Below are 27307 nucleotides of genomic sequence, written 5' to 3' on the forward strand. Positions count from 1 at the left end.
CCCCCCAAGCATAGGTTCTAGGGCAGTTGCCCATTGCTCATTGGTTAATATTACCCCTCTACCAGCAGATCAGTTATAATTCTCCAGGCTTGGAGATTACCAGCCCTAGAGGGGGAACAGAAGGACTATTTGCCACAGACACAACACCCCCCATGCTGAAAATGAAAAGGGAAGGGAAATAATATGATTTGTAAATGGAAATGTTTGTCTTTCTGGAAGGGTTGAGATTGAAGATGATACAGGCCCGCGCTCCAGAAGTCAGACAATGCCAGCTTCATCATGGAGCAGTAGCCGTGAGAAGAGGTAAAATTCCTTTATCCAGATTAAAAGGGATCGAGCAGGTGCGATTCTTTAGACCCACAATAATGTAGCCCCATTGCTCAAAGATGGGGAGCCTGAAGAGGAATGCAAGTCCCCAGTTCCCAGTTCCTTCCAAAGAGCAAGTTGGGGTCTGCAATGCCTAGCCCCCTGCTAACTGACAAAGAGCTCCTATCTCAAGAGAAGCAACGCAGAACATCACATAGTTAATGCTAAAGAGAGGATGGCGGTTGCACTGGTCTGGTTGGGGATTAGGCACATGGCGTCCTGGTAGGAACATAAGGAGATGCTGCTGGATCAGACCAGGGCCTATTCCAGATGACTAACCTTAAGGCGCTTCATGCCGCCCTTTTCTGGATCGCGACGGGGAAAATGCGAAACATCGCGTTTCCTCGCGCGAGTTTTGCGTGTCATCGCGCAAAACTCGCGCGAGGAAACGCGATGTTTCGCATTTTCCCCGTCGCGATCCGGAAGAGGGCGGCATGAAGCGCCTTAAGGTTAGTCATCTGGAATCGGCCAAGGTCCATCCAGCCCAGCATCCTGTGATCAGCTGCATGTTTCCAGGCAGCACCTAAACTATGCGTGAAGGCAATAGCTCTCTCCCACACCTGTATCACTGCCAATAGCCATTGATAATCCTATCCTTTATAAATCTGTCTAATCCCCCCTTTGAATAGCTACAGCATCCATACAACATATCCCAACTCCCATGGGATATGGTGGTGGAGAGTGCCCTCAAGTCATAGCAGGTGACTTATGGTGACCCCCTGGAGCGATTTTCATGGCAAGGGACTAACAGAGGTGGTTTGCCATTGCCTGCCTCTGCATCCCTGGTCTTCGTTGGAGGTCTCCCATCCAATTACCAACAAAGGCCAACCCTGCTTAGCTTCTGAGATCTGATGAGATCAGGCTCACCTGGGCTATCCAGGAACCCACGAGTTATAAAGAGCCACTATGGTGTAGTGGTTAGAGTACCAGACGAGCATCTGAGAGATCCAGTTTTGAAATCCACGCTCTGCCATGGAAACTTGCTAGGTGACCTTGGGCCAGTTGCACCCTCTCAGCCTGCCCTGTCTCACAGGGTTGTTGGAGGGATAAAATGGAGGGGAGGAGAATGATGCAAGGCACCTTGGTTCCCTCTATGGGGAGAAAGGTGGGGTATAAATAAAGTATATAAAAATAAATAAAAATAAGGGAGCTCCCACTCCACTCCACTCCACTCCACTCCACTCCACTCCACTCCACTCCACTCCACTCCACTCCACTCCACTCCACTCCACTAATTCACCCCTGGTTCACCAAAATATCTCATTAAGGGGAAAAAAATCACAGACCACATCTCACTTGCTGAGAACCAGAACTTTCAATCAGATTTCTATAAGAAATGGTCACTTTTTCTGGAATTTATAGAACAGCAAGATAAAGTTTTAAAACATGTACGAGACAACCTTAACGTTATTGCCATTTATTAAAACCTTCTCTACCATACACAATTTGCAGCTTCTCTGATTGGTATATAAACATCAGTGTTAAGGGTTCTGTTCATGCTCTTCTGAATTTATATTCACACTGTTCTGTGTATATATTTTTGTTGGTATATTGTTAAATTGTTAAAAAAATTAAAAAATAAGGGAGCTGTAACCAGGCTTGCTGATAGGAAAATAGCTGGGATCAGCTTACTGGGATGCAAGAGGTTTACTTGGCTGCCAAGCTGCCTGCCTGTTTCCTTGACATGGCTTTCCTTTTCATGGTGTGTGCATGTTCCTGTATCGGAGAGAGGAAGTAATCAACACATAACTAATTTCTTATTTAAGAAATGTTTCCTGATTATTTATTTCATCTATTTATAGACTGCCTCTCAGCATGGGGTCCCCTTGGGTGGTTTATGACAACTGGAATAGCATAAAAACACAGATTTAATAGCATCAAACACAGAAGTACCTGAAAAGCATCAGGAAAATCTGACATAGCCATGAAATCAGCAAAGAAAAAATAAACAGTTAATCCATTTGGGGGGGGGGCGGGAAATTAGCAGACTGCAATGTTGATATTTAGCATTGTCTTACAAGTGGGCAGTTTGGCTGCTCTCCTCCAAGGTATTAAAAAGTCAAATATGATTTCTGAAATATTGCCAAATGTGGGCTTCATGCTGAATTCTGCTTCAGCTGCAGGCTGCGGGATGAACTTTGGCACTGAAGCCCCCAAATTAAGATGGAATTATACCAAAGACACACTGTACCAGAAGCACACTGCCAGCAGCTACTATAGGTTAGCAGTCTCTATAGAGGATAGAAATACTGCGTAGTAACCTCCCATCCCTTTTGATTGCTTGCAGCACTACTGGGGAAAGAAGGATCGTGTCGGGGTCTCCCTGGAGTGACCAGAAAATATCCAATGCTGCTTCTACCACCAGGTTAGGACAGTGTCATGTATGCACCCATCTGTGCCATTTATGCGTTCTCTGATGTTCTAATCTCACGCCATGTTAATACTGTTCTAAGTTGCATTGTATTCATATAATAAGTTCATACCAGAGTTAGCCTGTCTAAAACCGAACGTGCCTTGCCTGTTAACGCTTTTCACAAAGATACGTACTCAGCATGTTATCTGTAAACTGTAGTCTGTTGTCCTTGCAGCTGCAAAACAAGAATGTAACCATTTCACAGGGGAGAGGAAGAGACTTCGATTCCTTTGTAATCTTGCCTAGACAAAGCTATTCTGTTCTCTTGTAACTTTTTAGGTTTTCGTGCCTAAATGCAAACTGCTCGAGGGGAGGGGGGGAAAGATGCTCCCTATATCGATAGTGCTTTTGCCTGTATAATCATTCCTGCCAGCTTTCCCATCTAGGGATGTACCCATGAATTTAATGGATCTCTAAATAAAAGCCTTTCGACCATTGCACTGGAGTGCTTGCTGTGAGGGGCTTGGGGATCTATCTGCCCTGGACGGCCATCCCTAGAACTGACAGACAGACCACATTTTCTTTTTTCCTTTCGTGCTCCCGGAGACCAAAATAGCCTCAAAAAAGGAACAAAACGTGCCATATACTCACCTCCATATTACTGATAGAAACTTCTTTCTTCCATGTCTCTCTTTTCCAGCATTGACAGAGGCAGCAGGACCCAAACTTCCAAGCATTATTCTGAATACTCATCAGCATTCAACCACTTCACATCTCTGGAGAACAGGTAGTGTGCATGAGTTCTGGACTCCTGGAAGTGCCTCTCTTCTTCTGTAGCCACAGCTTTTGTGCCAAGCAAAATCAATTTCTGAAACCCTTATACATTATGGAAAATAAGTGACGTTATACACAGCTGCTTATTTTGCATAATTCTTTTTCGCTCCCTTATTGTGAAAAGGAAAGATGAGTTGTCCTTGGCACCTGCCACTACCTCCTGAGCTTGTTGCTGTCCTCCACCTGCCCACAATCTGAGATGGCACTGGGCATTGTCCACAGACTTTCTGACCCATCTTTGCAACCTTTAAGAACTATGGAAACAGGTTTTCTGTTTTGACCTGTTTTATTGCTATTCACTCACTTCTGTCTGAGAATCTAGACATTTATCCAAAAAACTGCATTCCCATCTTCCCTCCACCCCATCTTCCCTCACCAAGTGCTGATTTATTATTTCTTTAAAGTGCTGTAATTTCAGTGTAGCCGTTTCAGATGAGAAAGTATTACAGCACCGTGACTGGTGATGGTGTTACTCTGTGTCTTTAGCCCCTGCAGGATCACCAGTCTCCTGCCACATTCATTATTTTTTTAAAGTAGCAATAAAACTAGCAGAGCCCCCCACCACACCTTTCAGCTGGACAGACTGCAAAAGCCTGGTGGAATTGACGCACACTGCCAATTTCACCAGGCTTCACAAATGGCTGTAAAAATGAAAGGAAAGCATCCTCAGTTTTACTAGGTATGAGCATCAGGAAATCTCGTACTAATATTTTTTTTTAAAATCAGCAAAATTAACAATGATTTCCCTGACCCTGCAGTTAGTGGGGAATGTTGTGTGTATATAAATAATGACACCACAAGGAGATGAGCAGGTGCCACTGGAAACCGAGAAGGCTGCCCGTTGCGTGGGGAGTGGAAAATAGGCAACCACCACTGAATAGCGTTCCTGCTAGTATACTTTGTTGACCTCTTTGTGGGCTTAGACTGTGGAATCCTGTGCCCAGCATCAGTTTCTATACTTGTATGATGCAAAAGCAAGGTGGTGTAGCGGTTAGAGTGATGGGCTGGAGCCATGGAGACTCCAGGTTTGATTCCCTGCTTTGCCATGGAATCTTGCTAGGTGACTTTAGGCCATCACATTCTCTCAGCCTAACCTACCTCGTAAGGTTGTTGCAAGGGAAAAAAATAGAGGAGAGGAGAATGATGTAAGCAGCTTGGGGTCCCCACTGGGGGAAAATAATATGAAATAAAAATTTTAAAATATTATAATACACACATTCCTGCTTTTATTAAGCTGAGCAGCCCAGCAAGGGATGCCGTTTCTAATTCATACTGCGCTGCACTCAAAAATTTGTGTTCCTATCTTGCTTTCTTCTCCCAGTAACAAGCTGGATCAAGAGAAGCTCAATCTGACTTCCTGGGACGACTCCACTCCAAAGGTCTCTGGTTCTCCTCCAAAGAGAAGGTGACGTCTATACAAAAGTAGTTCACTTACATACATTTTCTGGTGCACAGGCAATGTACACATGAAGGGGCCTTTTTCCATTGGCCCGTCTAGCTTGCTTTAGTCTTTTCTGACTGGCAGTGGCTCTTCTGGGTCGAGTTGAGAAAAATGTTCTGTCTGTTTAACAGATGTTTAATGTGGAAATGGGCAAGTGAAGTTTTTCCTGGCATGAAAATAAGTTACACCTGGCAGATAGCATCTCATTAAGCCTCCATCAAAGGAACAGATTATTATTATTATTATTATTATCATTATCATTATTATTTTGATTTATAAACTGCCCATCCTCAGGGGCTCTGGGCGGTGAACAACAGTTAAAATCAATAAAAACAAGAAAACAATAATTCTAAAATCAACATACAATAAACAATAATAAAATAAATTAATAAATAAATTAAAAATAAATTAACCACATACTTTTTCTCCAGGACGCTGGTACCCCTAGCCACTCAGACTCTTGCTTAATGTTGTCAACTGCCTAAAGAAAAAAATGTCTTGGCCCTCCATGCCATGAAAAAATTCAGATGCCCGTACATTAAGCCTCTATTAAAGGGACAGGGCATTTTTCTCCAGGCCTGTTGGCATCCCCATTCATGCTGTGGGGTTTTTCTTATTGTTAAAGTCATTTGAGCTGGATGGAGCAGAAGAGAACTGAGTCACAATTCTCAGCTTCTTTTGCTTTCATTTCCACAGTGAGAAGAATGGAGGAAGATTCCTGCCCACATCAAACTCTGAAATGCAAGATTCCACTTTTTCTGAGGACAGGTAATACCCGCTGTGGAGCTGTACCATATGAATGGCAGCAGCCAATGCCCCCCTTCTTTACTTTCTGCACAGCCACGTTAGTGGAGAATAAACAACTGCTATTTCTCTCACCTGTACTGAGGACAAGAGTATGAGTTTTAGGACATGAAATTATTAAAACCTGGGGGTGTTCAGTTGCTGTATGGGGGGTCTGCATTGCACCTGTTGGCCCCATCCATGACCTCCATATACGACTCCAGTCTTTCTCTACATAACATGCATCGCCTGAAAAGATGTCTACAAAGATACAGCCAGCCAGTGTTGTTTAGTGGTTAGTGTGTGTGTTGGACTAGGATTTGGGAGAGTCAGGCTTGAACCCCCACTCTGCTGTGAAGCTGGCTAGGTGACCCTGGGCCAGTTGCACACTCTCAGCCCAACCTATCTCACAGGGTTGTTGTGAAGATAAAACAGGGAAGAGACAACTGTGTGTGCTGCCCCAAGCTCCTCGGAGGAGTCAGTCAATGGATGGAAATTGGGAATGGGGACGGCAGATGTGATCACACAAATACTTGATGTGTTGATTAACCCTAAAATGTATTCATCTGCACTTTGTTACTCTGCAGTAATGCTGAGCACCCACCTTCTATCCATCTTCCAAAGTCTACCCAACTTTTCTTTTTTTTAATCTTCCCACCTCCTAAACCAAATAGTTATTCACTTGGCTTTGTGATCTGATTACTGTGAATGGATTTGGCCTAATTTTATGCCTGATAGGGATTCAGTGTCATTGGCAAAAGAGCGTATTCTTCAATGCTTGTGGGTATCTTCTCAGGGGGAGCAAATTGTTAGGAGTTGGTTTCCTAATAGCAATTTTGTTGAAAGACCCGTCAGAGCTTTGAGACGTGGCTGAGCTGCTGCTATGGGGAGGGAGCAGTTGTGTGAGTTTTGTCTGAAGAACCAGCCGTTTGGAAGAGGCAAGAGAGGCAGATGGGAAAGCACTGAGAGTTGGCCATAATACCCTGCAGCACAGTACAGTCGGGGCTTTTTTTCAGCAGGAACGTGGTGGAACGGCGTTCCGGCACCTCTTGAAAATGGTCACATGGCCGGTGGCTCCGCCCCCTGTTCTCCAGACAGAGGGGAGTTTAGATTGCCCTCTGTGCCAGGGCAATCTAAACTCCCCTCTGTCTGGAGATCAGGGGGCAGAGCCACCGGCCATGTGACCATTTTCGCAGAGGGCGATTTAAACTTTAAAAAACTGCCCCCTTGTTCTAGTCGACCCAAAGTGACATCATTGTGCGGTCCTGAGTTCCGCCCTGAGTTCCACCACCTCTTTTCCCAGAAAAAAAGCCCTGGGTACAGTACAGACTGTCTTGAAAATACAGCAGGAGTCCAGTGGCACCTGAAAGACTAACAAAATTGATTCCAGCATGCAGTTTCATGTGTCAGAGCTCACTTCATTAGATGCAGCCAGCTCTGGCTCACAAAAGCCTATGCTGGAAGATTGCTAGTCTTTAAAGTGCTACAAAACGCCTTTACTTTGGCATTACAAACTAAGGGCCAAAATACATGATATATTTTTTTAATGAGTTGGGTCTGGTAGTTTGGCCATTCATCTGTATCTGCAAAATAAAGGAGTCCAGTAACATCTTAAAGACTAACAACATGTATTCCCAACTTGCTTACCCCACAGTCACGGAGCAGCAAGTGGGGAACATCATTTTAAAAGTCTGCAGGGGCCTGATCCAGTTCAGGACTGCAGCTTTTTGAAGCTCTAAGTCTACCAAAGTCTACCAAAATCCTTAATTGGATTGCATATTTCTTTCTAGTCAGTTTATCACAGCGTGTTTGGTAGACTTATTGTTATTTACCGTGATACTCTCTTGGTTTGGGGCTTTTTGAAGCTCCACATGTACCATTCTGTTCATATGCAATTCCAAAATGGGGCAAATAACCTCCCGCTGGGACCATTTCAGCTTAGGTAAAAATCATGGGGGGCAGGAACCCCTCCTTCTCACACGACACAATCCTGAGCTGAATTGCCCCCTCCCCGCAACATGTAAAATGATGTTCTCCCACAACTTCTGTGTGGCTGTGGGGAAAAAACTGGCTCGTTAAAAAAACATCATGTAGTTTGGCCATATTGTGTAGTTCACCCTTCCAGAATTATCTCTCTTTCTGCGGATCTGATCTGGGATCGAGGATCTCCTACCTTGTAGGAGGGCCTCATGTATATTTGTAAGTAAAGCAAAAACTACAAAGAAGCCAGGGCTTTTTTTCAGGGGGAACGCGGGGGAACGGAGTTCCAGAACCTCTTGAAAATGGTCACATGGCTGGTGGCCCCGCCGCCCTGATCTCCAGACAGAGGGGAGTTGAGATGGCCCTCCACGCCGCTTGGCGGCGTGGAGGGCCATCTCAACTCCCCTCTGTCTGGAGATCAGGGGGGCGGGGCCACCAGCCATGTGACCATTTTCTCTGAGGGCAACCCACTGAGTTCCACCACCTCTTTTCCCAGAAAAAAAGCCATGAAAGAAGTCTCATGCAATGACCGCTATTGGCCACATCAGGCTTTAACTGCAGTGGTCCAGCCATTCAAGCATCCTCATTGCTCGTCTCCACAGGACCAGCTTTCGTTATCGAACCGGAGATGCTGGCCATGCAGCAGAGGCCCACCATCGATCCAAGACTGGAGAACACCTGAATGATAACGGTGCTGACTCCGCAAGGTGAAAAGGCTTCAGTAAAAACAATAAGAGCAATATATACATGTAACACTTGGAAATTAGGGTTGCCATCCCCCCGGTGGTGGCTGGAGATCTCCCAGAATTACAACTGCTCTCCAGACAACAGAGCATAGTTCCCCTGGAGAAAATAGCTGCTTTGGAATGTGAACTTTATGGCATTGTACTCTGCTGTAGCCACCCCTCCTCTCCCCAAACCTTGCCCTCCCCAGGCACCACCCTCAAAATCTCCAGGGATTTCCCAAGCCAGAGCTGGCAATCCTAGAATAGGTGTTACATGGGGTTCTGTGATGATTCCTCCTAACAATAATAGAATGTGGTGTGAGCGTTGCAGTTAAAGAGGAAGAGAAAACAGGGACACACCAAGCTGCCTTATACTGACTCTTGGTTAGGGTTGCCAACTCTGGGTCTGGAATCGTTTTCTTCCTTGGCAGATATGCTCCAGATCATGAAGAGGGAAGCTTCTCCAAAGAAATCAAATATGAGAGCCCGAGTTCAAGAGTCACAGAGGACCAGCCAGTCACAGCAAAGTAAGAACTGTGCGCATGGCGGATGGATGAGAAAATGGATTGAATTTGTTTCTCAGCTGAGCAGGGGGGGGACTTCTGCAGTGAGGGTGGTCAGTGCAATCCGGTTCCTCCCCACAGCACAGGGCCGGCGCACCCATGGAGGCCAGGTAGGCGGTGACCTCGGGCGCGCGGGCACTGGAGGGGCGCTGGAGGGGGTGTTGGGGGTGGAGGCGCGCGCAGCGAACCTCGCATGACTGGGCTGCAGCTACTGCTGCAGCCAGCCAGCCAGCCCCTTGCTGCCGCCGCCGCCGCCACACACCCCAGCCGGGCGCAGCCTCTGTGCGCTGCTTGAGCCCCGCTGCCGCCGCCACACGCCCCAGCCGGGCGCAGCCTCCGCGCACCGCCCCAGCAGTGGCTCGCAGCTTCTGCGCATGGCTGGGGCACGTGGCGGTGGTGGTGGAAGCACAGGGCTGGCTGGCTGCAGCAGCAGCTGCAGCCAGCCACGCCAACTCTGCTGCGCGCTCCTCCGCCCCAGCCAGGCGCAGAAGCTGTGAGCTGCTGCTGGGGTGGCGCACGGAGCAGCCTCTGCGCGCCGCCCCAGCCCCGGCTTGCAGCTTCTGCGCTCGGCGGTCCTCCGCGCGCCGCCCAGCCCCCCTGCGGCGCGTGATGACATCTGCGATGACATCATCACGCAGTCCGTGGCGCGCACGCCAACGCAAGCGCCCAAACCTCTGGCACCGGCCCTGCCACAGCAGATGTGCAACGCGAAGCAAGAGGCCTGGTTCCCTTGCTCTCCACACATGGCCCTCCTGCTTGCATTCTTCCCCAAAGCAGGAAATATAATGATGGCTCAACAGGGGCTCCTGACCCAGCAGGTTGGGCCTCTGTGATCCATCTGAAGATTCTAAGCCATGGCTTGTAAACCACTGTGATACAGACATTGTCTCCATTGGTCGTCTCAGAAGAAGCTATTTCTCTCTCTCTCTCTCTGATAGGTCTCATTCTTTTGCTAAAGACAGTGCAGATACACTCAATGGGGAGAGGTACAGTGCAGCCACCCCCGTCAGCAATGACCAGGACATTGACCCAAAAAGGTACAGAAGAAGGGGAATGTTGGGGGGGGTGGGGGTGGAGGCAGTAATCGGTTGATATGGCAGTGAAGTAGATATATGAGCAATTTTATCAGTAACAAGAGATTCTGAATGGTCAGTCCTGAGATGCTGAATCGGTCCCTTCTCTTACAGATCTTTTTCTGGTTTGGAGTGGAAAACCACACAAGAAGAAGCATATGAGAGCCCAAGTGAGACAGATTATAAAAAAGTGGAAGCTCGCCCAGCAAAGTAAGAAAACAGTCTGAGGTGCAGTACGTGTGTGGGTCCTAGTCAAAAGTGGGCGAGTCTTAATAAAAGATATTATGTAGATTTTGTTCTTGTTTTTGCACTATGTAGGGCCCAGGAGAGCAGTGTGGTGCAGTCCAAAGCTAGAACCTACCCCACTGGAACTGATTTCCCCCCCCATGTTCTGATTGCGTGCCCCCCAGGGATGTGGTAAGAAGTTTCCCAAGGAAAGGGATTAGAATGCCAACTACCAGCTGATAGTTGGCATTTTGATCCCTCTCCACTTGCCTCCTCCAAACTTCTCACCATGTCCCAGAGATGCAAGCACCTGGGATATAATGGGGAAATTTCTCCCCAAGGCTCTTACAAATGCAAGAAATGTCCCTGCTGCATCACAGGAAACAGAGAAATTCCTGGGGAGGGGGCATCTGAATGCTGTCTCTCAGTCCAGAGAAATGTAAAGAAGTAGGCAGAATCTTGCCTCAAGAAACATTTCAGTGGTTTTCCATATCGTGTGGCTAGAAATCCAAGGGCGTTTTCACATAAGGCTTATAGCAGATTTTGTTCCCATCATACTGTGACTCAGGGCCAAACTACAAGTGACGCCTGACACAGGTTGGACACTTGTCAGCTTCCCTCAAGTTTTGATGGGAAATGTAGGCAGCTTGGCGAAATGTTGGACAAGTGACAGTTGAAAAGTCCATTGGACAGCAGTCGGAGAGCCAAGCTGCAAGAGCAGGATGCCTACATTTCCCATCAAACTTTGAGGGAAGCTGACAAGTGTCCAACCGGTGTCATTCGTCACTTGTAGCTTGGCCTCAGTAACAATATTTTGGTAGTAAAAAATAGTTAAAAGTACCCCATACAAAAAGCTGTTAAAATGATACTTTAAATAAACAACAATAGCTACAGGAACAACTGGGGGAAGGGAAGGAAATAATTTAAGCCAACACACACACAGACGCACACACACATACTAATCCAGTCTCCAAAAGAACAACCACCATACAATACAGAAACAAAATAAAAGCGAAAATGAATAAGAAAGTCTTAATTTGGCACCTGAAATAAACTAGATCTCTGCAGAAAGCTGGTGGGAAGGAGTTCTACACTTGAGGTGCCAGTATGGGAAAGGCCCTATCTCTGGTAAAGGGAAACTACACAAGATACTTGAGTGCATGTTGAGTCTTGCAAGATATCCTGGGTAGCGCAGTCTTACGAAGAACAGCCACTTGATGCAATTCTCCACAGGGGGAAGGACGATGGGAGGGAGTCTCTCTCTTTCAAGAAGCCTTGTCTCAGGTTTTCCTCCAGGAGCTCAGGGGTGGGGGGACGGGATTGGATGTAACAGGAGGTAGGAAATCCAGGGCGGCTTTTTGCAAGAGAGAGAATCCATGATGCAATTCTCCACCAGGGAGAAGAGTGGGGGGGGGATTCTCTCTCTTGCAAAAAGCTGCTGCCCTGGATTTCCTGCCTCCTGTTACATTTCCCCTCCCCCACCAGCTCCCAGAGGAAAACTCCAGCCAAGCCTTTTTGAAAAAGAGAGAGAGAATCCCTCCCATTGCTCTTCCCCTGGTGGAGAATCGCATGAAGTGGCTGTTCTTTGTAAGACTACACTTCCCAGGGAACTTTGCGAGACCTGACACATGAAGAACATGTGTCTGGCGTCTCGTGTAGTTTGGCTCGTGGTCACTCGCCTCACTTTTGCAGATGGTGTATTAATTCTCAGGTGGGCTCATAAGGGAGCAAGCTGTTCTTTAAATACATGAATTCCTAAATATTTAGGACACTTTGAATTGTGTCCAGAAACAGAAGAGCAATCAATATAATTCATGTTAAACTAAAGAGATATGATCCCAGTGATTAATGAAATGCGGTGAGATTTGAATTCAGGTCAGCTCACACTCTGAACCACCACCGTATTTATACAGTGCCTAGCATATTCAGTGCTGTACAAAGATGAAGATACTGGTGCCTATGACCTTACAATCTCAACGAGCAAGATTTGCCAATATTATTCTCTTCACCTTGGTAGCTCCGGCTCATGGTCTAGTCAAGGCATTCTTAGCACTGCTGGTACCCAAATTGAGCTCCCAAGAGCTGCCCAAAGTGAGGAGTCAGAGTTGGAGACCGCCAGGTAAGTGCTGGATTACAGAGAGCTCGGGGTAGAGCACCTGCTTTGCGTGCAGCAAGTCCCACCTTCAGTCCCAGGATTTTCCAGTGAAAGGCACCTAACAGCTTCACCACATGTTACAAAGCTCTTGTTTCCCCATGTATCCCTCCCACCCCGGTTTCATTGACCAGATTCTCTTTTGGAAGTCTGTGCTCGAAATTTAATTCCCAAGCACGTGCAGGCTTGATTCAGGTTGGGAAAGGGGACTTAAGCCTCCTGCCTGTGCTATTGTCTTAACCAGAAACAACTATGAGAAGTTGCTATTTATCCCAGTGGGGAAGCTTCTATGAAGCATATCAGTAGTTGCTTGGGGAATCTGACCTGGGTTGCCCTCCATCCTTTATCTTAAAGTGTCCACACGATGCCTTTCCACTCACATGGGTAGATTTAGAGGTGATGGTGTTTTTCTAGCTGCTAATCCCATGCTCCTTCTTAGGACAGCAGTCATAGGGAGGAATAGTTAGCCTTGCTTAAAACTGGTTTCCTTATATCATGTGCACATGCTCGTTTCTCCTTCTCTCCCTTGACTGGTCCAGCTCCCTCTTCTCCGAGAACAGCATTGCCACTCCAGAGAGCCAACAAGGAGAACATGGGTCAGACTCAGATACTGGCAGGTAAGAAATTGTAGCAGGTTGCCACACCTGGTGGTTGTCATTTGTCTGTGTCATTTGTCTTTCTTGTAGCCAGACGTTCTTGCTGTGACTTGGGATGGTAGTGAAATGCACCTTTTTCTGTGCATACAAATGTGTAGTGATCAGTGGGTTAGATCCGAGTTTAAATCCTCACTCGGACATTAAGTTTACTGAGAGCCAGGGGTCATTTCGTAGAAAAAGAGCTGGAGGAACTCATTAGCATAACTCATTAGCATAACTCATTAGCATATGCCACACCCCTCACCATCACTGGAAGTGTGTTATTAGCATGACTGATTTGCATAGGCCACACCCCCTGACATCACCTATCCTGGCTATTTTAGACCCAATCCTGGCCATTCGGGGCCAAAATTGGGCTCAAAATGGCAAAAGGGGCCCTAAATGACCGAAAGTGGCCATTTGGGGCTATTTGGGGCCTGGTTTGGGGCCGAAATGGCCCAGATTGGGTCAGTGCTGGGCAGGAGAGGGTTCTCCCACCTGGCCCTGATCCAATCCAGGCTGTTTCGGCTGCAATCCAGGCCGAAATGGGCCCCAAACGGCTGAAAGTCACGTGGGCGGGGCCACCTGACATGTGACCTCTTTGGAGAACTGCTGGAACTGCGTTCCTGCGCATTCCCCCTCGAAATGAGCCCTGCTGAGAGCCAAGCTACGAGTGATGAATGACACTTGAACAGCAAGTGAACAGACTCACGTGTATTCCTCCCTGTTCACTTGCACTCCACTTGCGCTCCACTTGATCACCTAGTGAACTTGCCGTTCAAGTGTCATTTGTCACTTGTAGCTTGGCCCTGAGTTACTTTGGGCCAGCTTCTCCCTCTCTCTGCCGGAACCCTCCCTCTCTGGATTCTTGCGAGGCTAACCAGGTATGAAACTGTGAGATCCTAAGAAGAAAGGAAAGATAAAAATGTGGCAGATACTGTGAAGCTCCCCCCCTCCCCCCCCCCCACACTTGTGCCTGGTTTGCAGAAACGGAATAGGCAAAGCTTTCCTCATCACTATCTTAATGCAGTAAAACCAATAATAATAAATTAAACTGAGATTTGGATAGCATTTTGCATACAATACCTAGTCCTTCCAACAGCCCTATATGGTAGGTCAGTATTATGTCAAAGCGAAGCCAGTGTGGTGTAGTGGATAGAGTGTACCGGAGATGGAGTTGAAGAATCTTTGGTTCCAATCTATCTCCTGAGATCTTGGGCTGTCATTCTCTGTCTCTCAGAGTTGTTTATAAAGGGAAAAACTTAGGATCATCCCTGAACTTCTTGGAGAAAGGGCAAAATATAAATGTGAGGAAAAAAAGGGATACACCTATGAAGCAACCTTATGGCAAGACATGTAGTTGGTTCATCTATGCTGTGTACTACACGTGGCAGCTCTTCAGGCTCTCAGGCAAAAATTAAAGACTTTCTCAATATCTGCTACCTGAGGGTCTAACTACACATTATGCTGCTTAAGAGTCATGTCAAGCAGACATATGCTGCATATTACCTATTGAGACTTAGAATCTCAGGTATGTTGGGGGGGGGGGTCTGATTCAGACTGGGATCACAGCATGCAAAGAGGTGAGCTCCCCCCCCTCTACTGTTTCCTACACCTGACATGACCCAGGGGACTATTTGCCCCCATGGGGAAAGTAACATGTACTGATGGGCTATACATGTATCAATGGGAAATAGGTAAGCTTCCCTAACAGGGCAAATAGTGGCTTCCTAGGGCCGTTTTGAGTCAGGAATATGGCACAGGTGGAAAGCTTAAGTCCCCTTTCCCTAAGCACTATGGTCCCAGTTCAAATGGAGCTCCCCACACATGAAGATCTAAATTTCATCAGGTAAGTAGTAGGTGATGCCTGCTTGACAGGAGCAGATCCATAAGCAACCCAACATGTAGTCAGGCTCAGAGATCCTTTAACCGGAGATGAACTGATTGGACCTGGCTCTAATGACCTAACTGGGCTACGAGCCAAGTGCAGTGTTGAGAGAGGTCTCCTATGGACTTTCAACAGCCCCAGAAGGAAGCCTGTTTTATATTGGGATTGGGATTGTACAGCAGCACAAAAGGGTCAATTCCCTCCACCCCCTGCCATTTTCCCAACCTTAACTGTCCTGCATGGATTCTTTTACCTGCCATGTCGAAGTCAGACCGTGCTCCCCTTGTCACGTTATATGAATTCCTGTAGGTCTGCCCCCTTCCAAGTCAAATAGCAACTCTGGCGGGAAGCAACTGAGACTGGAAAATGGCACGGGAGGAAAAGAGCAAACATCCCCTCAGCCTGTACCACAGAGCCAGTCCAAATCAGTAAAGAGTCCAATAGCACCTTTAAGACTAACCAACTTTATTGTAGCATAAGCTTTCGAGAACCATAGCTCTCTTTGTCAGATGCATCTGACAAAGAGAGCTGTGGTTCTCAAAAGCTTACAATAAAGTTGGTTAGTCTTAAAGGTGCTACTGAACTTTTTACTATTTTGCAACTACAGACTAAAAAGGCTAACTCATCTGGAATTAAATCCAAATCAGGAGCCTCTACCCCAGGATAGTGATTTCCACTTTTGAAAAAGCAGGAGAAAACTGTTCACAGATGTCATGGTATTAAGTCTGGTTTTAAGCTCCCCACCAACAGGCATCATCCCGCTTTGCCAGATCCGTCCCAGGTTCTGCAGTGAAATTCTAATGGCAGAGGTCATGATGAGGACCGAGGCCCACGTAGTACTATGAATAGGAATGTCACAACATAAAAATCAAGCTTGCAATCTCTTCATTGCAAACGGTGCATCATTTAGGTTTGCTATTCTTCCAGTCCCAGATAAGGGGAATCACAAGACAGTAAGAGAATTCACAAGGAGCATCCCTGGCTGTGCTTTATGTGCTCTCTTTAAAATGTCCAATACTATGGAGACTTTGCAGCATGCTGTGTAGTTATAGTTAGGGAAAGGCTCAAAATATTTATCCTAAATTTGATGAAACATAAATCCTGTTGCTTCTTCTCCTTCCCTCTTTTGGCAAGAGAAAAACAGTTGCCCTCCTTCTTTCTAAGTATTTGGAGAATGTGAATTAGTAGTTTATCAAGGCTCAGCTTTCTGAGTTCTTCAGCCCTTTCTCGTAATCGTACATTCTAAACTTTGTTATTTTTGACTTCATCATTTTCTTGATCATCTTCTTAAAATGACAGACATGATCGGGTTTATTATTACAACTGCCATCCTGTGGAACTTCACTCCAGTGCCTTAAATACAATGCATCTAGTGGAACATTGTTTTTCTTCCTTGGCAATAGTTTTACCAGTGTTTTTATTTTGTAATTCCCTATAATCTACAAGATCCTTCTCAGCAACGTCATTGTCTTATTTTGGATTTAAACATTGCTTTTAAATTTTCCACCTTCTGATTTTGAACAGTAATCCTATCCTTTCTATTGTTTGCAGTTCCTCTTAAGTTTGTGTTGCTAGTAATTTTGACAAACGTGCTCTCCATTGTCCACTCGAGGGGTTAATGTGAATGCAGAACAGAATATATCCTTGACAATAAACCATTACTACTTACTGTTTAGGTTTGTCTTCACTGTGTATCCTTCATTCCCTTTAATAGAAAATATAACCTGCATTTCAATAGCTAACTTGTAAAAACTATACCCTGCTCTGTTCTCTCATGGCTTACTCTATCTTCCATTAACTTTGTCAAGATGGAAGAATTCTCTGAGATTTCTGCAACTTGTTGCTTCCATATCCATGGGTATAAATTCAGATCCTGCTAACTGAATTCATTTGAAAAAGTGAGATATTCTTTGAGTGGAGCCCTTATTTGTAACAACTCTTTACTGAACACACTTCATGAGATGTGATAATTTGGTATTTTTGTCCCACCCATTTCTGCCTTCCTTTATACACGTGGATCCCCAAGTGCAACTAAAGTCATTCAGCTACCATTACAATTAGAATTGGAATGCAAGTTAGTTGGAACTACTTTGGTCTTTTTAGCTTCAATACATCTTAACTGAACTGGCCCGGTTCTTAGTGGTGCCTTCTTCCTTCCTTTTTTCCATTTGGCTTTGGTTGAAAACATACTTCTTTCTCCATCATGTACCTAATCTTAAACACATTTCCTTGGATTCAGTCCCAAACACTTTCCGCTTCCAAGTAAGTATGCTTGGGACTGCAGGCTTAGTCTTCTTTGGCTCTTCTCTCTTCTTAGCATTAAAATAGTTTGCAGTTTTGCAAACTATTTGGCATTGTCTCTTGAAGTGAGGACAGATGTGGCTTTCTTTTCCATTCAGCTGCTTTCCATCTGGAGAATTTTACCTCCTTCTCCTCCACCGCTTATTAATACAGACGTGGTCTTGTCACATCATCTCCAGAATTTAGATGATGGCATCATTTTTCTTCCAAGCAAGTATGGTGCTTCAGTATTTAGACTCCTTCATCATAAGGATAAACAGAAATGTTCTCTGTCTATGGATTAACTATTCCAGTAATTAATTACGGCAGAGATCTTACAACAGTGACAATTTAGGGTTTCTTTTAGTCTCTCCAGAAGGGCTACTTTTGGCATGTTGGAAAGCAATTATAGGATGCCAGCTGATCTGGACCACCTAGCTTGCAAACGCAGTGCCTTGGCGAGTGGCCATAGGACATCGTCATATCTGGACCGCCCATCCTACTACACCAGCAGGACAAGTTGTGGGATGCCATTTTATCCGAGCAACCAACCGTACAACACTAACATGTCGGAGATGAATCATAGGATGGCATCATACCTGAACAACCCAGCTTTTGGTAGTGGAAGGTAAAGAGGCTGTGAACACTGCCCAAAACATGTAGCAAGAAATCTTCAATGGAGAGTTGAGGGGAATGTATATGGGACTCCGATTTGAGAATTTTGCAGACCAGGCACAGGAAAAAAGGGCAACTGGTCTGGCCAAAGGGACAGAAGTCAGTTTTGACCCTGAGGGCAACAGTTGTGACTTGATCGGTACAACTGAAAACCCAGGAGCAGAGGAAGGATAAGTTCACGGTGATGGCTTTAGATTGGTAAGAAGGTCGAACTGGCACACATTTCTACAGTTGATGTTTCCATTGCTTTAAGCTGAATTAGCCAGTCAACATGTAAAGGGAGGTCTAGAGATGGGTCATGTTCTGATATGCATCCCATTTCTGCAGAGAGAGAGCACACAGCCTCCAATGAATGAAATAAAAGAAGCCCACGCAGAATGGACCTTAGTCCTCTACCGGTGACATTACGCACACTGAAATCAACTCACATAGAGAGGGAGCAGGCATGAGCGTGCCAGCCCTGCTTCCCATTTACTCACGAGAGCCGGCTGCTGAGCATGGCATCTTCACATATAGGAAGGGCATGTGCATTGGCTCTGCCCCTGGGATCAGGGGCATTTGAAAAAACAGTGTTCACAATCACAGGTAATGCATTCATTTCCCATGTGCATAGATTCCATGCTTGGCATTCATGGAAAGGCAGGAGGTAGGGCTAATGCACTCATGACTGTTCACCTACTATGCACACTGATTTCAACACACATTGTGTTGTCTGTAGAATAAGGAATGGGGAAGTGACAGCTTTGTTACAATTGAATAGATTAGTACTCGTTCTCTGAACAGGGCAGCCTCCCATGAACAAATTTTAAAAAATGGCATAAAATTGCTCCGGGAGAGAGGGAGTAACCTTGCTGTATGCTTGCCAACCTCCAGGCAGGACCTGGAGACCTCCCAGAATTACAATTGGTTTCCAGACTACAGGGATCAGTTCCCCTAGAGAAAATGGCTGCTTTGGACTCTATTGCATTATACCCTGCTGAGGTCCCTCCCCAAACCCTGACCTCCCCAGCCTCTACTCCCCAAATCTCCAGGAATTTTCCCAACCAAAGCTGGTAACACTATCTTGCTAGTATTTATAGTTTTACAATGGCTAGGGGAAGGGAAAGCTAAATCTCCCTATCTAGAATACTATAGCAAGGAGATGGTCAGCCTGTAAAATAAAAATAGTTTGGGATGGCCAAACATGGATGCAAGGTGAGGACCAGTCCTAACTGGAGCCCATAAGGCTTGTGGCATCCCATTTCCCACAGCACATTCACAGTAGCAAGGGAGGTGATAGCTGGAGGAAGAACTGCAGTGATGAAAGACTGCCGCTTGAGGCCTGGGGGATCAGGCAGTTACCTGGAAGAGAGAAGCCAGGATCATTTATGGCAAATAGGCACCAGTTCTCCAGGTGTGTTCTATGCACTCAGGTGGCAGGCAAAGGCACAACTCTTTCAGAGAGTTATTGAGGTGCGTGGCCTGTTTTGATTTGTAACTGGTCACTGCTGCTGCTGCTGGGCTGGCAATGATCTGTGTGGTTCTCGGGATCTCCTTAATTTTTTTCTCCTGTTATTTTGTTTTGATGAGGCTTTCACACACAGATTGTGTTTTTGTAATGAGTTTTCTTTGCCCCCATGTGGCCTTTGGGAAAAGCAGGATAGAAATATTTGAATCAAGCAACATGTAGCACAAGGACAACAAAACAAGAAAGAAATTGGTGGGATACCTTTTATTGGGAACACACAAAACACTGTGCAAATTTTTGGGCTCACCAGAGACCTCTTCATTGGGCTGGAGGTTACAATATTTTAGAAAGGTGGAAAGTAGATTTTTCAGGTCCTAGGTGGACAGGGATTGGTGGCCCATTTTGATAGGCTTCTAGGCGCAGTTTGTCCAAAGGCTCTACTGCTGGATCATCCTTCTCCTTCCATTCATGCCCCCCCCCTTAAAGGCCAGAGCCTTTAAAAGGAACACCCAAGTCTCTCTCTACATGAGACATCTTACATGGGACTCTCAAGTGTAAAGAGATGCAATGTTAGCCAGGAAGCATAGTTTTACAAGACAGAGCCAGTGGAGATTGCTCCTCAGAGTGTTTGTTAATTTCATCTTCACCTCCCCAAAGGCTCTGTCAATTTCACCTCTCTACAGGAGGGTAGTTTGAAAAGACAGAGGGGAGCCTTAGGGGAGGAGAAGATGAAATTAACAAACTGTCTGAGGAGCAATCTCTGCCGGCTCTGTCTTTTTAAACTACGTTTCCCAGCTAACATTGTGTCTCCCTACACTTGAGCATCCCCATGTAAGATGTCTCGTGTGGAGAGCTCCAAATGTTCAGACTCTGCTCATGTCAGCTTTAGGACATGAGAGATCCCTCCCCCCATATCCTTGTGATATCACAGGGACCAATGGAGTGATCTTCTAGTTTGCATTAAGAGTGGAGGTGGGCACAAGGAGGCAGATGAGGATGTGATTCTGTTTGTGTTCTGCAGTCTCTATTGCTGTTGGGCAGTTCCACCAGTGGGAATGGAGAGCTCGAGTCACTATCACTTAATAGGCAGGTACCCAGCTCGGCCATTCCCTGATGCCAGTCCTTCATACATTTTAAATAGTGTACCAGTAGATATGAAAGAAGATCACAGATCTCTGTCATTAGGTAAATTGTGTTCAAGCATAGCTGCAATTTGGATTAGAGCAGGAGGGAAAGGGAGAAGAGATTTAACCCTTCAAGCCTTGCTCAGTTTAGCTCATCAAAAGCAAGCTCCCTGCACTTCTGAACATTTTAAAAGGGGGAAAAAGTTGTGACCTTTAAAAATCTCCTCCTTCCTTCCCCCTTTAAAATGGTAGAAACAGCATGGGGAACTCAGTTTCGATTAGCAAAGACAAACTGGGGTTAAATCCCATCTCCCCTTCCTACGTGACCCCCATCTGAATTGCAACTAGGCACATGTGCAAATTTATCTTTTATAGACTGATTGAGCGCCATCATTTTCATCACATTGACACTTATACCAGAATAGAGTTCTTGACTGTGACATGTGCCTTTTGAAAGCCCACTTAGAATATTTCAAAGAAACCCAGTTTTCAAAAAAGCATCATTTCCTTTGCTCTCAGGTTCCTTGCTCTGCTCCTAACCCACTGATCTGTTCATGTATCTGATTCTTCCTAACAGGTCCTACTCCACTTCTAGAGACAGCCAGATTACCAGCTCATTGAGAAGTCACAGAATGCCTTTCTACAAGGACATCTGTGATGTAGAGACCAGGAGGTAATGATGGGGCTGTGAACAGGATTAGATGAGGGGCAGAGTATAGTGGTTGGAGCATCAGAGTAGGATCTAGGAGAGCTGAATTCTAATCTCCACTGTGCCATGAAGCTTGCTGGGTAACTGGGCCAAATGCATTCTCACAGCCTGCCCTACTTCACAGAGTTGTTGTTAGAATAAAATGCAGAAAGGAGAAGGGAGCCATGGAAACTACTCTGAGCCCCTTAGAAGAAAATTGAGATAAAAATGTAATCAATATCATGTCTGTGTACAGGGCTTTTTTTCTGGGAAAAGAGGTGGTGGAACTCAGTGAGTTGCCAGCACAGGGGCACAACCTTCTGGCGGGAGGTTGTGCCCCTGTTACCACATGCGCATGCCCAAAGTGTGCACCAGGACTGTGCAATGATGTCACTTTGGGTCAGCTGGAACAAGGGGGGCAAGTTTTTTAAAGTTTAAATCGCCCTCGGCGAAAATGGTCACATGGCTGGTGGGGCCACCGGCCATGTGACCATTTTCAAGAGGTGCCGGAACTCTGTTCCGCTGCGTTCCGGCTGAAAAAAAGCCCTGCCTGTGTATCTTCATAACTCTGAGCCTTAGAGCTGTTGACTCTGAATAGCTCTAAGAAAAGACTTTCCTCTATGTCAGGCAAGAAAAGTCACTGATATTACAGTTATGAATGATATACAGCATCATTCTCCTGTATATGTGGGTTTAGCTCCTACTTCCATTGTGCATGTTGCTTTTAATTGCTCTGCCCACGTGTGCCCCTCTTTGTGGAGCATCTGTAAAGGGTCTGCACTGGGCCCTTTCTGGCTACTTTGGAAAGAGAGAGTACTTTGGATCCCCATTGGGAAGAAAAGCGTGGTATAAATGATGTGAATAAGTCAAATGTACACAGCAAGAATAACAGTTGGTCTGAAGGTTTGTCCACAATAGTCCTCCAGCCTCCTTTCTCTTGCCAGATATCTGCCAGGGTTCGAGGAGAGAGCTGCATTCACTTCCAGTATCTCAAGCACTTCCTCTTATCTCAGGAACCCCTCAGCTTCTGGCTATGAGTCGGATCCCACCACATCGAGGTAATGAGCGGAGGAGGAAGGGAAGGAAGGGCTCTTTCTCCAGTTTGTGGTTATGGGTTCAATGCACTAGTTATTATCACACAGCCTACCCAGTGGTAGTTCAGGTGACTGGCTGCCTGTGCAGCTGCAGTTGCTATGTGCGAAGCTCTTACAAGACAAGCACATAGCTCCAGATCATCTGTAGCCCTTAGGGCCAAATTACGTGTAGGGCGGGAGTTCCCTGATTGGAGTTCCTGACTTGTAAAAAGCAAATGCGGACAAAGTCTGATACAGTTTGGATCACAGTGCTGGAAAAGGGTGAGGTTTCGCCTCTGTGCCATTGCCACCGTTGGGGGCCGTGACACTGGAGAAAGGGAGTTTTCCCCTCTCAAAAAAAGAAAAAAGAGTACCTGGGGCTTAAACATCCAGGGGGAGCATTTTTGCTTGCAAGGAAACAGCACCGAACAGCTGTTCTCTATCTGCCGCAGCCCTGATCCGTGTCACTCTCTCATGGCTGCTTTTAATGACCATTGGGCCTCCAATTGCTGAACTCGGGCATTGTGTGTTGCTTGGCCCTTGGACTTCTAAGGAGTTTCATGGTACACATTGCCACAAGAAGTCCTTCTAACAATTCCCACCCATGCATAGACTGACTATCAGGGCTTTTTTTCTGGGAAAAGAGGTGGTGGAACTCAGTGGGTTGCCCGCGGAGAAAATGGTCACATGGCTGGTGGCCCCGCTCCCTGATCTCCAGACAGAGGGGAGTTGAGATTGCCCTCCGCGCCAGTGGCGCGGAGGGCAATCTCAACTCCCCTCTGTCTGGAGATCAGGGGGCGGGGCCACCAGCCATGTGACCATTTTCAAGAGGTTCCAGAACTCCGTTCCACCACGTTCCTGCTGAAAAAAAGCCCTGCTGACTATACACTCTAGACCAGCTTCTCTGATGCAAGCATCTCTGTCACTCTTTTGGCACTTCTGCAGCAAAGGCCTCCTCTTTGTGAAGGAATCCATCAACAGCACAGAGCTGTCCTCCTCACCACGCTGTAACAGGTAAGGGAACAAAAGGGGGAAAAGACGTGCGGGTTTATGACAGCCACATCGGTACATAAATCTGAGAAGGGTTCATGTGCTGCTTCACGTGGTGTGAGAGCTTCTGGGAGGGAATGGGTTGGGTTCAATGGGTATGCCATAAGGTCATTTTGGTACCAAAACGGGCTACACAGGATGATGTTTATGCAGGACAAGGCCATGTTTTAATATGACAAATGATGGACAGGTCAGGTGTTCGTCATAGCACTGGCTTCAAAATTACTGAGGCTATTGAGGGGTCTTATTGTGAACGTAGCCCTAACCTGGATGGCCCAGTCTTGTCAGATCTCGGAAACTAAGCAGGGCCAGCTATAGTTAGTACTTGGATTTTTAAAAAATTAAAATATCATTATTTGCTTATCCCTTGTTAAACAATTCTAGGACATTTTGCATACACTCCATCCTCTCTTTCCTTCCAGAAATTGCATACAGTGGTCATATACATAGATATAAACATATACATAAATAAACATTTTGGGCTGTTTAAAAATATGCCAGTCTCGTTAGACAAGATACTGAGCTACCTCTGCAACTATTACTACAGGTTGAAAATGGTTAGTACTCAGATGGGAGGCCATTGTGGGAATCCAGTGGCAAAGGCAGGCAATGGCAAACCACCTCTGTTCATCTCTTGCCTTGAAAACCCCAGCAGGGGTCAACGTAAGGCTGCCACTTGACAAAACACCTCTCACACAAATTGTGACTGCAGTATAATCATGAGTACCAGTGGCATTTTTTTAAAAAAAATCACTTTCAAATAGTATAGCCTTTGTCAAACAGGAATCCACAGGCAACTAAGGGTTTATTCCATGAGTCTGCTAGACGCATCTGACCATCTTGCTAAAATCCGTGGGGTGGGGACATCTATTTGCCCTTAAGCCACTGGCTGGTAGACAGCGGCAGTGGTTGGGGAGAAATGTTTGGGAAATGACTGAGGCAGTCCTCCTGAGCCCTCGGACCTCTTGTAAGAGCCCTGTGGCTCATGAGGGTAGAGGCCCGCACAGACATACTGTTGTGTACACTTGGACTGGGAAGTGCCCAAGAACACAGTGGAGGAAGAAGGAATGAAGGGCAGGAAAGCCAGTTCTGAGGCAAAAGAGCTGTCTTGGTGATGGGGGAGAGGGTTTGGGGATCCATGGAAAATTTTTAAAATTTGGGTTGCTGAAGTCTGAGATCTATTGGGGAAGACGTATGTAATGGGCATTGAAGGGAATGGGAAATGGGCTTTTTTGAGGAAGCCCAGCATCTTCATAATAACAACAACAATATTCGATATATATACTGCCCTTCAGGACAACTTAATACCCACTCAGAGTGGTTTACCAAGTATGTTATTATTATCCCCACAACAATCACCCTGTGAGGTCCTAGAAGCTGTGACTGACCCAAGGTCACCCAGCTGGCTTCAAGCGGAGAAGAGGGGAATCAAACCCGGGTCTCCAGATTAGAGCCCTGCCGCTCTTAACCGCTACACCAAACTGGCTCTCTTTTTCTCTCCATTTCTGTCAGTGACGCTGTCTGCAATTGCTAACTGTTGAGTTTCAAGTTATCAGAGCAGCATGGTGTAGTGGTTAAAGTGTCAGACTTGGAAGTGGGAGACCCAAGTTTCACCCTGCCACGGAAGCTTGCTGGGAGACCTTGGGCCAGGCGCACACTCTCAGCCTAATCTACCTCAACTGATTGTTGTAAGGATAAAATGGAGGAGATAAGAATGATGTAAACAGCTTTGGGTCCCCACTAGGGAGGAAAGTGGGGTACAACTGAAGGGAAATTAGAAAGTAAAAAAATGATCTTCTCACCTTCCTTCACCAGCCGCAGCCTGGTTGACTTGTCTACACTGGAGAGATCAAACTACAGCACTGGCAGCTGCCTGCAGAGCAGCCCACCCATGAGGTAAAAGGTCACTTATCGTCCTGGAAGCTGATGTGGCAGAAACCTTTCTAAACTCACAAAGAACAAAACCTGAAAAATAATCACAACATGGGGATGGCATTTCACTGTTGAACAGATATGCAACATCTCGCGTTTCTCTATAAATTCCCTCTTGGGTCACTCCCGCCAATTCTATTCTTGTCTCCTCTTTTCTGGTGCAAGACGCATTTCCCTTGTTATATTCAGCTGTTCAGAGGCTTTGTAATTGGGGAGGAAGCAGGCAGAAAGGCAGGGAAGCCAATAGTAAAGCAGTGGCAGTGAGGGTTGATGGCCCTACCTAGGAAGAAAGAGGAAGAAAGCTTTCCTGCTGCAGGGAAATAGGAGTCTTATCTTTGGCTTTCTTGGAGAGAGTGATCAAAAATAATGGAGGGTGAGGAAGAGAGTGCAGCTGGCAACCTCTTCTTACATCCTACTAGATGAGTCTCAGGACTGCCAAACGCCAAAACAGGCTCTCAGAGCCAAGCTACAAGTGACGAATGACACTTGCCTGGCAAGTGAACAGACTCACGTGCATTCCTCCCTGTTCATTTGCCATTCACTTGTGCTCCACTTGATCAAGTGGAGCGCAAGTGAATGGCAAGTGAACAGGGAGGAATACACGTGAGTCTCTTCACTTGCCAGGCAAGTGTCATTCGTCACTTGTAGCTTGGCTCTCAGATTCCGTCTGCCTTCCCCACCTATGATCAGCCTAAGCATCCTATGAAAACAAATCATATCACTCACTGAATAACAACCAAAGGGCTCATGATTGAGATCTGGAGCACAGGGAAAGAGTGGGTTTAAGTTCTCCCTCCTGACCTCAAACAGCCCCTTTTGGGATCATATTTGTCCCAAAACAAACTGATTGTCTGAATGTGCCCTTCAATGAGATAAAAAGCAGCTCTGGGGGAGATTGTTTGAGAACAGGAAAACCTAAGTAGGGGAAGAATTAAACCCCTTTCCCCCTACGGCCTTGATCTACACTGGGGCTCCCTGCAACTGCTATTTACAGAAGACAGAGAAGGAGGAAGATCCGTACTGACTATCCAGTCATGGATCTTCCAGCATCTCGTCCTCTTAGGCCCTCAGAAAGACTCAAAAAGAGAGGCAGGACCAACTAGATCAAGGAATTCTTCAGTGCCGCAGGAGCTCAGCTCCCTCTGTGCTGCCAGGAGCAAGATAAACCCCAGCACCAGTGGAGCTCACCCTGGGGCTAGGCAACAGCACAGGTCGGGGATGTGATGACAGGCGTAGGCCCACCTATCACCTCCTCCCAAGCCAGCCCTAGCTGGGAGCAAGGCAACTCCAGGCATGTGTTGGCAGCAGACATCCTCTTGGGATTGTAATGCTCCCAGCTGCGGCTCGGGCCACTTGCGTGGTGAGCTGGCCCTGTCGCTGAGGCCACGGTGAAGAATTTACTTGTGGCCCCTTGGTTCGTAGCTTCTTCCCTTTTTTTTCAGGCCCTCTGAAGACATCTGCACTTCCTGTGGCCGGGAGATTCGCAATTGTCCTAAGATAAAAATCGAGAAACTGAACATCTGCTGCCACGAATTCTGTTTCCGGGTAAGGGCTCCGTTTTGCTAAAGGTCATCTATGCAGAATGATAGTATGAAGCTGGGAAGAGAAAAAGCTCTTAACAACATGTGAAAAAACAAAACAAAAAAGGGCCATATTCTCTGATCATTACTTTATACATATGAAGCCATAACATTTTTCTCTCTCCCTTCCTCCAAGGAGCTGAGAGTGGCTTATGTGTCTCTTCTCTCCTTTATCCTCACAACAACCTTGTGAGGGAGGTCAGGCTACGATAAAGTAACTGGCTAAGGTCACTCAGTGAACTTTAGAGCTGAGAAGGGATTTGAACCTGGTTCTTCCAGGTCCCAGTCCAACACCTGAACTGCTACATCACACAAAGAATGTACTCTATAGCTAAGCTACTGCCTCCTGCAACCCTGGTGAAATACCTTTCTCCTCAAACCACACACACACAAAAACAGAAGGGTGAACATTGCAACTAGGGGTGTGCGCTTCGGGTTTC

General features: G+C 46.2%; 1 protein-coding gene across 5 annotated transcripts in view; it reads left to right on the plus strand.

The window, feature by feature from the left end:
- Positions 1-27307, plus strand: part of ZNF185 (zinc finger protein 185 with LIM domain) — a 73776-nt gene that overhangs the window by 43538 nt on the left and 2931 nt on the right. For 4 of the 5 annotated variants that reach the window (XM_054997051.1, XM_054997050.1, XM_054997052.1 and 1 more), the window contains 17 exons: positions 220-303; positions 2654-2731; positions 3420-3506; positions 4875-4958; positions 5691-5762; positions 8360-8464; positions 8914-9009; positions 9984-10082; positions 10233-10328; positions 12361-12462; positions 13035-13112; positions 17666-17926; positions 21122-21217; positions 22177-22290; positions 23251-23319; positions 25171-25251; positions 26730-26832. In XM_054997051.1, coding sequence (XP_054853026.1) covers positions 220-303; positions 2654-2731; positions 3420-3506; positions 4875-4958; positions 5691-5762; positions 8360-8464; positions 8914-9009; positions 9984-10082; positions 10233-10328; positions 12361-12462; positions 13035-13112; positions 17666-17926; positions 21122-21217; positions 22177-22290; positions 23251-23319; positions 25171-25251; positions 26730-26832 — 1705 coding nt within the window. The remainder of the gene's footprint in view (positions 1-219; positions 304-2653; positions 2732-3419; positions 3507-4874; positions 4959-5690; positions 5763-8359; positions 8465-8913; positions 9010-9983; positions 10083-10232; positions 10329-12360; positions 12463-13034; positions 13113-17665; positions 17927-21121; positions 21218-22176; positions 22291-23250; positions 23320-25170; positions 25252-26729; positions 26833-27307) is intronic. The other variant, XM_054997054.1, reaches the window with a different exon arrangement.

Source organism: Eublepharis macularius, chromosome 13 (genome assembly GCF_028583425.1).
Source record: "Eublepharis macularius isolate TG4126 chromosome 13, MPM_Emac_v1.0, whole genome shotgun sequence".
NCBI classification, from domain to species: Eukaryota; Metazoa; Chordata; class Lepidosauria; order Squamata; family Eublepharidae; genus Eublepharis; species Eublepharis macularius.